Source organism: Perissodus microlepis, chromosome 6 (genome assembly GCF_051167445.1).
Source record: "Perissodus microlepis isolate ML-2025 ecotype Zambia chromosome 6, ASM5116744v1, whole genome shotgun sequence".
In the NCBI taxonomy this organism is placed as follows: Eukaryota; Metazoa; Chordata; class Actinopteri; order Cichliformes; family Cichlidae; genus Perissodus; species Perissodus microlepis.
The window spans coordinates 883,777-893,399 of NC_140466.1; the positions used below are offsets into that span (position 1 = coordinate 883,777).

General features: G+C 43.1%; 1 protein-coding gene across 1 annotated transcript; it reads right to left on the reverse strand.

The window, feature by feature from the left end:
• Window positions 1–5,925: 5,925 nt before the first annotated feature.
• Window positions 5,926–8,218, reverse strand: LOC146384739 (uncharacterized). Its single transcript, XM_084929885.1, has 2 exons — window positions 8,116–8,218; window positions 5,926–7,234 (listed from the first exon to the last, which is right to left on the reverse strand). Exon 2 carries the CDS (start codon window positions 7,223–7,225, stop codon window positions 6,503–6,505), a length of 723 nt encoding a protein of 240 aa, XP_084786011.1. The 5' UTR covers window positions 7,226–7,234; window positions 8,116–8,218; the 3' UTR covers window positions 5,926–6,502.
• Between the last annotated feature and the right edge of the window lie 1,405 nt (window positions 8,219–9,623).

Below are 9,623 nucleotides of genomic sequence, written 5' to 3' on the forward strand. Positions count from 1 at the left end.
GCTACAAAAAGACAAAGATTTCAGCCCTGATTTTAAAAGCTAATAGATTCCACACACTGCAGGTTTGAGGGAAGCATAAACACTAAATGCTGTCTCACCTTGTTTGGTCCGAGCTCCTGGAATATTAAGTAAGCCTGTTCCCGAGGAACTAAGAGGCTTCGAAGCCTCATAGCCCTCAAGTAAGTTAGCAACGTGTTGAGGCCCAAGGCCGTTTAGTGATCATAACCCATTAACAGTATTTCCAAATCAGTTCTTTTACATACAGGAAGCCAATGCAACCATTTCAAAGCTTTTGTAATATGATTGTCATGATGGTGTGTGTGAGGGAGGCAGCAATAGGATCCAAAATGGAGGACTCTCCGGCAGGACTCCATGAAACTCAAGACACAGCTTTACTGCTGGATTTACAGAACACATTAATTAAAGTAGGAAGATACAGCCGGAGGAATGAGAGAAACATTAAAACAACCCTGGCAAGGGGCAACAAGAATTTGAATTCATGTCTCCTGCCAGGCCCCCCTTATTGGTCTTAGGTGCCTGCCAGGCTTGTCCTGATTGGTTAGCGCTAGAGTCCGTTAAATGCATAAACTCTAACAGGTGAGATTATTTAGTGTCTAGGTTGGGGTGTCTCCCAGGAACAAGTCAAACAGGCGTGTCACGATAAAAACAAGCATGCAAAAACCAAAAGAACAAAAACACAGCAACTCATGCAAAACAAGACAAACTCCGAAAAGCCACCCTGCCCCGGATGACATAATGCTCCATAATCCCAGCTAAAGCAGGCATATCGATATTAAACGAAAGCGGTCCAAGAACAGAACCCTGAGGAACCCCAGGTGTAACCTTTATGCGTTCAAAATGATAGTTAATGAATGACACAAAATAACCTTGATCTGTCAAATCAAATTTAAACCAATTAAACAGTGTTCTCAATGTTCTCCAACCTATAAGGCAATATATGATGATCAGCTATAGCAGCCGATAATGTCTTATTTCATAGTCTAATCTTCACATGCTTTATCCAAAGTATCTATTATTGTAGGGTCTACCTTACAATATAAAGCGCCTTGAGGTGACCGTTGTTGTGATTTGGCGCCATATAAATAACATTGAATTGAATTGAATTATTTACTCACTGTGTCTTTATGAATTTGCTAGCTTAGCTTAGCTCGTAGCCGACTCGCTAGCAGCATGGCCTCTTCACCTGTCCTGCCTACACTTTCCTGCTCATTGTGTCAGATGGTTAGTTACTCCTCGCCATGTTTTAGCAGTAATGATACTTGTAATAAATGTAGCCTATTTTCATCTCTAAAGGCCAGGATCACTGAATTGTAGACTTGATAAGCACGTAGCTAATCAGGCCCCTGTAGCCGAAGGTAGCGTAGGCCCCGCTAGCTGTCCCCCGGCAGATTGTCCCGAGCAGCCAGGAAAACAGGTCGGCTGGGTGACGGTGAGGAGGAAGCATAGTTCGAAACAGAAGCCCCAGGTACACCACCAACCTGTTCATGTGTCTAACCGCTTTTTCCCACTCTGCGACACACCCGCCGGGGGTCAAACTCTGGTAATTGGTGATTCTGTTCTCAGACGTGAAGCTAGAGACACCGGCAGCCATAGTCAATTGTCTTCCAGGGGCCAGAGCAGGCGACATTGAAGGAAATTTAAAACTGCTGGCTAAGGGTAAACGTAAATTCAGTAAAATCATAATTCACGTCGGCAGTAATGACACCTGGTTACGCCAATCGGAGGTCACTAAAATCAATATTGAATCGGTGTGCAACTTTGCCAAAACAATGTGGGACTCTGTAGTTTTCTCTGGTCCCCTCCCCAATCAGACCAGGAGTGACATGTTTAGCCGCATGTTCTCCTTAAACTGCTGGCTGTCTGAGTGGTGTCCCAGAAACGATGTGGGCTTCATAGATAATTGGCAAACCTTCTGGAGGAAACCTGGTCTTGTTAGGAGAGACGGCATCCATCCCACTTTGGATGGAGCAGCTCTCATTTCTAGAAACATGGACAAATTTATTAAACCCCCCAAAATATGACTATCCAGAGTTGGGACCAGGAAGCAGAGCTGCAGTCTTACACGCCTCTCTGCAGCTTCTCTCCTCCTGCTACCCCCCCAAAAACCCATCTCCATAGAGACTGTGTCAGCTTCCAAAAAGACAAAAAACAAACTAAAAACCAGCAACAAACAACTTAAACATAAACAATCACAAAGAAAGAACAATACAGTATCCACATCTGAACCAAAGAGTAAAACAGTGAAATGTGGATTATTAAATATTAGGTCTCTCTCCTCCAAGTCTCTGTTAGTACATGACTTAATAATTGATCAACAAATTGATTTACTCTGCCTTACAGAAACCTGGTTGCAGCAGGATGATTATGTTAGTTTAAATGGAGGTGCAGGGGATTATCTTCTTCAGTACCTGAATGCTACTCCAGCAGAGGTCAATTATCTTGTTAATAATTTCACTTAACTGCGTACAAATCTGTTCCTCTGAAAAATAAATTTTCAAATCAGAAGTACCTGACTCCGTGGTATAATTCTCAAACACGTAGCCTAAAGCAGATGACTCGTAAGCTGGAGAGGAAATGGCGTGTCACAAATTTAGAGGATCATCATTTAGCCTGGAGAAATAGTTTGTTGCTTTTAAAGCCAGAACATCTTACTATTCATCACTGATTGAAGAAAATAAGAACAACCCCAGGTTTCTCTTCAGCTCTGTAGCCAGGCTGACAAACAGTCAGAGCTCTGCTGAGCCAACCATCCCTTTAACGTTAACTAGTAATGACTTCATGAACTTCTTCACAAATAAAATTTTTATCATTAGAGAAAAAATTACCAGTAATCATCCCACAGATGTAATATTATCTACAGCTACTCTTAGTACCATTGATGTTAAGTTAGACTCTTTTTCTCCAATTGATCTTTCTGAGTTAACTTCAATAATTACTTCCTCCAAACCATCAACGTGTCTTTTAGACCCCATTCCTACAAAACTGCTCAAAGAAGTCCTGCCATTAATTAATGCTTCAATCTTAAATATGATCAACCTATCTCTAATAATCAGCTATGTACCACAGGCCTTCAAGCTGGCTGTAGTTAAACCTTTACTCAAAAAGCATCTCTAGACCCAGCAGTCTTAGCTAATTATAGGCCAATCTCCAACCTTCCTTTCATATCAAACATCCTTGAAAGAGTAGTTGTCAAACAGCTAACAGATCATCTGCAGAGGAATGGTTTATTTGAAGAGTTTCAGTCAGGTTTCAGAGCTCATCACAGCACAGAAACAGCTTTAGTGAAGGTTACAAATGATCTTCTTATGGCCTCTGACAGTGGACTCATCTCTGTGCTTGTCCTGCTAGACCTCAGTGCAGCGTTCGATACTGTCGACCATAATATCCTATTAGAGCGATTAGAACATGCTGTAGGTATTACAGGTACTGTGCTGCAGTGGTTTGTATCATATCTATCTAATAGACTCCAGTTTGTGCATGTAAATGGAGAGTCCTCTTCACACACTGAGGTTAATTATGGAGTTCCACAGGGTTCAGTGCTAGGACCAATTCTGTTTACATTATACATGCTTCCCTTAGGCAGCATCATTAGAAGACATAGCATACATTTACACTGCTATGCAGATGACACCCAGCTCTATCTGTCCATGAAGCCAGATAACACACACCAATGAGTTAAACTGCAGGAATGTCTTAAAGACATAAAGACCTGGATGGCCGCTAACTTTCTGCTTCTTAATTCAGATCAAACTGAGGTTATTTACTCGGCCCTGAAAAGCTTAGAAATATGGTATCTAAGCAGATTCTTACTCTGGATGGCATTACCTTGGCCTCCAGTAACGCTGTGAGGAACCTTGGAGTCATTTTTGAACAGGATATTTCCAGTTAATACAAAATGCTGCAGCAAGAGTACTGACAGGGACTAAAAAGAGAGAACAGATTTCTCCTATATTGGACACAGCCTTCGCAGTCTACGTGGGCCGAGTCCTTTAAAGGCCAAGAAGGCCAGAACTGCGAGGCTGTGAAATGGGACGGTCTACCCTTCAGATTTGTGTCACCAACTGTGTTCATGGAGTTTAATAAACTCAGCCATCTGCTCCTTGCTATTTAAAATATAACAGGACATTGGAGTAAATTCTCGACCATCTCACGCTTCTGTTTATTCAGTTTTCTGTTTGACGTTTATTCAGTGTTTATTCCCTCCGCGAATTGCTACCTTATCGTGGTGGTGGGGTTTGTGTGTCCCAGGGATCCCAGGGGCTATGTTGTCCGGGGTTTCTGCCCCTGGTAGGGTCTAGCAAATTGGTCCTAGGAGAGGAACAGACAAAGAGCGATTCAGAAGACCCTTATATGAAAATGAGGGAACAGTTCACCCTGCCTGGGATAGGGTTACCGGGGCCCCACCATGGAGCCAAGCCCTGGTTGGGTGCCTGAGGGTGAGCGTCTGGTGGCCAGGCCTTAGTCCATGGGGCCCACCAGGCACAGCCCGAAAAGGGGACATCGGCCCATCCTCCTGCAGGCCCACCACCCACAGGAGGTGCCGTAGGGGTCCGATGCATCGTGTGCCGGGCAGCAGCCAGGAATGGAGGCCCTGGAGGCTTGATCCCCAGTTACCAAGACTGGCAGTTGGGACATGGAATGCCACCTCTCTGTTAGGGAAGGAACCTGAGTTAGTGTGTGAGGTTGAGAGGTACCGGCTAGATATATTCGGGCTCACCTCAACGCATGGCGTTGGAACCAGTCTCCCAGAGAGCAGCTGGACTCTGTCTTAGTCTGGATTTGCCCCCGGTGAGAGGTGGCAGGCTGGGGTGGGTATTCTAGTATCTCCTCGCGTTGCTGCCTGTACATTGGGGGTCCAGTGCCCCGGATAAGCGGAAGAAAATGCATAGATAAAAAACTATAACTTTAATCTCAGCCAAACCCTTTTGACTCAGGAACAAATAAAACATGGCATTGAAAAAAGCCAAACAATAATATATATATCATGTTTAACCTGAGTAGCGAAAGACCGCATGGGTCTGAAAATGATGTGCTGGGAATCTGCTGTTCTTGCCGGCTCTAGTGAGCCTCGACCTCCCGGTCAGATATCGAGCTGGTGGGTAACAGACGTCTCAGAAAATGTCAGAGCACTTTTGCAAACATGTGACATCTTGATAAATTGAGCAGATATTTGAAGTGTACACAGCTACATTCTCACCTGAAAATATCGTAAAAGTTTATTTTGTGACCCAGAAAGATTAATAAGAGTAATATTAAAACTAAGTAGCTGCCGCCATTGTTGGAAACTGGAATTGGCAGGGCCGCGCTATGAATTCTGGGATGGGTTGGGCCAAGAAGGATACACCCGACCCATCCTTCAAATTCAGGGAAATGAAAGCTGGATTTGTCGGCCGCATTTGGAGCAGTCTTTGAATTGGGACAGCCTTTGTCGCCCGGCTGTGGCATAATCGACCTTCAAATGATTTGGCCCCTTAATTGTGACATACCTCGTGTTAATAGACCTCTCTGCACTGAATCATACTTGTCATACTTGTTACTTGTTATTAACCTCTGTCTCTCTTCCACAGCATGTCTTTATCCTGTCTTCCTTCTCTCACCCCAACCGGTCGCAGCAGATGGCCCCGCCCCTCCCTGAGCCTGGTTCTGGAGGTTTCTTCCTGTTAAAAGGGAGTTTTTCCTTCCCACTGTCGCCAAAGTGCTGCTCATAGGGGGTCATATGATTGTCGGGTTTTTCTCTGTGTGTATTATTGTAGGGTCTACCTTACAATATAAAGCGCCTTGAGGCGACTGTTGTTGTGATTTGGTGCTCTAAGTCGATGAATGAATACTTTGAACACAATTAGTGGGTGATTCAGCAGAGAGTCTGCATTGGATCAAGGAATTGACGATTGCACTGTGTAACAGCAAAGTTTTTAATTAAATGGCATACACAAAACACCACTGTGCAATGCATCAGGAACAGGAAGTGATACTATACTGCAGTGAAAGCCAACACCAGGTAAATATAACATTTCATTTCTTAGAGTGCATGGAGAGACCATCTGGGAATGGTTTCAGATGAAATACATGGAGACCCAAAGAGGCTGGAAATCTACAATGGAGGGTTTTACATGGTGCAGTCGCTGTAAATGCTTTTATCTCTGTTTTAAATCCCAGCCATGATGAAATTGTCCAGTATGTTGTAAAGGGGAAACTGTGTTCCACTCTTTCCTGGATTTCAGGAGATCACAGTCTGTGTTTGGGCTCCAGGAGAAGCAGTTCTGACTTTTGGTGAGATTATTTACTCTACAGACTTTCATCCTTGGCTTTACATGTTCGATAAAAACAGACATTGTGGTTGGTTTAATATTCACTTGAAAAAGAAATATTTTTTTTGTTTGGATTATTACTTCTGTTCTCAAATCTTTAGTTGTCTGTTTTTATTGATAAAAGGGTTTTGGAAAATCTAAATCAACTCTATCTATATATTTGCTCTGTCTCTCTACATCTCTAGCTTGCTCCATAGATCTTGCTGTCTCTCTCTCTCTAGCTCACACTCTCTTTCTACCTCGCTCCATAGATCTTGCTGTCTCTCTCTCTCTAGCTCACACTCTCTTTCTACCTCGCTCCATAGATCTTGCTGTCTCTCTCTCTCTAGCTCACACTCTCTTTCTACCTCGCTCCATAGATCTTGCTGTCTCTCTCTCGCTAGCTCACACTCTCTTTCTACCTCGCTCCATAGATCTTGCTGTCTCTCTCTCGCTAGCTCACACTCTCTTTCTACCTCGCTCCATAGATCTTGCTGTCTCTCTCTCGCTAGCTCACTCTCTCTTTCCAACTCTCCGTACAGATGTTGACGAGGGTCCAGGCGTGTCTCACGGCAGGACTTCAGGGCCTTTGGTCTGGCTCCAGTGAAGACGTTGCAGGGAAGTTGCGGTTTGGCAGCTTGTTGCTCTGAGCTGCTGCTGCTGACTTTCTTCTGAGCTTCTCGTTTGAACTGAAAAACCATGCCAGAAAGCAAAGTGTTGACCTTCAACTGAGGTCTCGTGTTGAACGTCTCCTTACACATGGGACACCAGCAGGACATATTAACATCCCAGTGCTGAGTGATGCATCTTTTGCAGAAGTTGTGGCCACATGGTGTGGTGACTGGATCGGCGAAGACCTCCAGACAGATGGCGCACAGAAACTGATCTTCAGCTCGCAGATTGCTGGCAGCGGACATGTCTGCGCTCTGGGAACAGAAGTCGGAGCATTAAAAGTTCAACTCTAATTAAACATATTTGGTGGTTTACATTGGGAATGCAACAAAGTCTGAGCAGCAACAATAGGAAACACAACTAGGACACCACAGGTGCAGAATGTAATAATGTGACTCTGAAGCTGCTCTGTCTTTCAGCAGCTCTGCCCCACCTCAAACGGCTCTGTTTGTTGCCTCCTGCAGGTTCGGACCTGATTATAGTAACCTGCACTTGGCACAACATGAGTTTAATCTTTTCGGAGACATTGAACTTATTTTCTTTGATTTGAAACTGTCACATGTCAGACTGAGGCAGCAGACGTCTCTGAAAACTAAAGTGAAAGTGTCAAAAACACATTTTTAGAAAGAAATTAATTCAGTGTTGTTGATTATGCACTTGTAGATGTAATTGATGTTACTGCTGATCACATTATTCTAGTTTAATTTAAGCCTCCACTTGAATTATTCTGACATGCCAGTGTGAAATTGTATAGTGCTGAATCTTTATTTTGAACATGTTAAAATAGTCAAAAAGAGACAAACAAAACAAAGCAATAATAATTATAACTAACTTACATGTTCATAAATGAGTAGGAAGAAGCATGAGCTTATTTAATCCCACCTCCTTTCCACTATTTAGTAACTAAGAGTCTGCATTTTTTCTTATTGTTTATGCCCCGTTCATCAGAAATTCACCTTCATTACAATTTGTTACATGTATTTTTTTAATAACTCCAGGAACATGTCAAAAGACATACACATTTACAGATATATAACATGTGCACCCCCACACACATATAATAAAATATGAATAAAAAGAAAAGTTTTGCGTTAATGCTGTGTGTTAAACATTAAATGTCATCAGCTGTACTCACCAGTTTTTGAGTCAGTTGTTTAGAAAGAGCAGATGAATTCGGTCTGATTTTCTTCACAAATGCACAGATCTGTGACTGCAGCTGTGCTGTTACTCTCACTAACTTTAACTTTCATTTCTGGAAAATGATGCTGACTCTCCTCTTTGTGGCTCCGCCTCCTCCTGCAATGTTAGGCTTGTTTCATTCACACATGATTAGAGGTACACACATCTGGAACAAGAGTTTAAAATGTGTGTGCGCCTTCAGTCTTCTCAAACCCGAGCAGCAGTGTTTTTGATCCTTTCCTCTGCAAAGCTTCTCTCTTTCTGTCATTCATGTTTTTATTGCAGAGGAAGTTGAGCTCTGTGCACACTTCAAACTCTCCTTGAAACTGTTGCAGCCCTCTGCTGGACACAGACAGGAACCACATCAGGGTTAATGAAGAATGTAAAATTACAATCAGTTCCTGCTCTTCACAGAAAACAGCTAAAATCAGAATTTATTATAAAGTAAAGCTAAAAGTATCAAATATGGCATCTGATCTGTCAACCCTGGTGCTGCATTCACAGTGAGCTGAAAGTTTGAGAGCATCTCAATTCAATTCAATTTTATTTATATAGCGCCAAATCACAACAACAGTCGCCTCAAGGCGCTTTATATTGTACAGTATATAATATAATAATACATACAGAGAAAAACTCAACATTCATATGACCCCCTATGACCAAGCACTTTGGCGACAGTGGGAAGGAAAAACTCCCTTTTAACAGGAAGAAACCTCCGGCAGAACCAGGCTCAGGGAGGGGCGGGGCCATCTGCTGTGATTGGTTGGGGTGAGAGAAGGAAGACAGGATAAAGACATGCTGTGGAAGAGAGACAGAGGTTAGAAATGGAGCAGTGTGTCATCCTGTGAACCAGGGTTTTATTCCATTATCAAATCATCAAATCATTGTTCGCTCCATGTTACAACATTTCAGCATCACCATTCATTGTTTAACAGTTCGTGTTTGTTACAATCACATATTTTCAGATTTCACTGAATCTATATTGTCAGTTTTCATTAAAATACTAAAACTGCTTATACCCACATAGCAGGCAGGTCTGGTATCAAGCCGGCACTGCTGACTGACTTCTGGCATGATAAGACGTATGTCATCCAGATATGGGCCAGGCCTGGCGTAGATGGCACTCTTTATGCGATGGCATGCCACATCTGGCATGATTGTGGTTTGGTGTATGTGGCCCAGGCTCACAGAAAACAGGTCATCCCTGGATCCGGCATCAAGCTGGCACTTCTGACTGACTGGTGTCATGGCAGGGTGTATGTCAGCCAGATGTGGGCCAGGTCTGGCAATGATGGCACTATTTATGTTCCTATTTTCCTATTTTAGTTAGAAGACCCAAATGCCATGTTGCAATACTATACTGCTATGGTAGCCAATGTTTCAAATGCAGGTTTGTGAGTGTACACTTTATACAAAACCTAGTGAGGGTTTACTCATGTTTGCCACCAGGTGACTGTAGCTCAG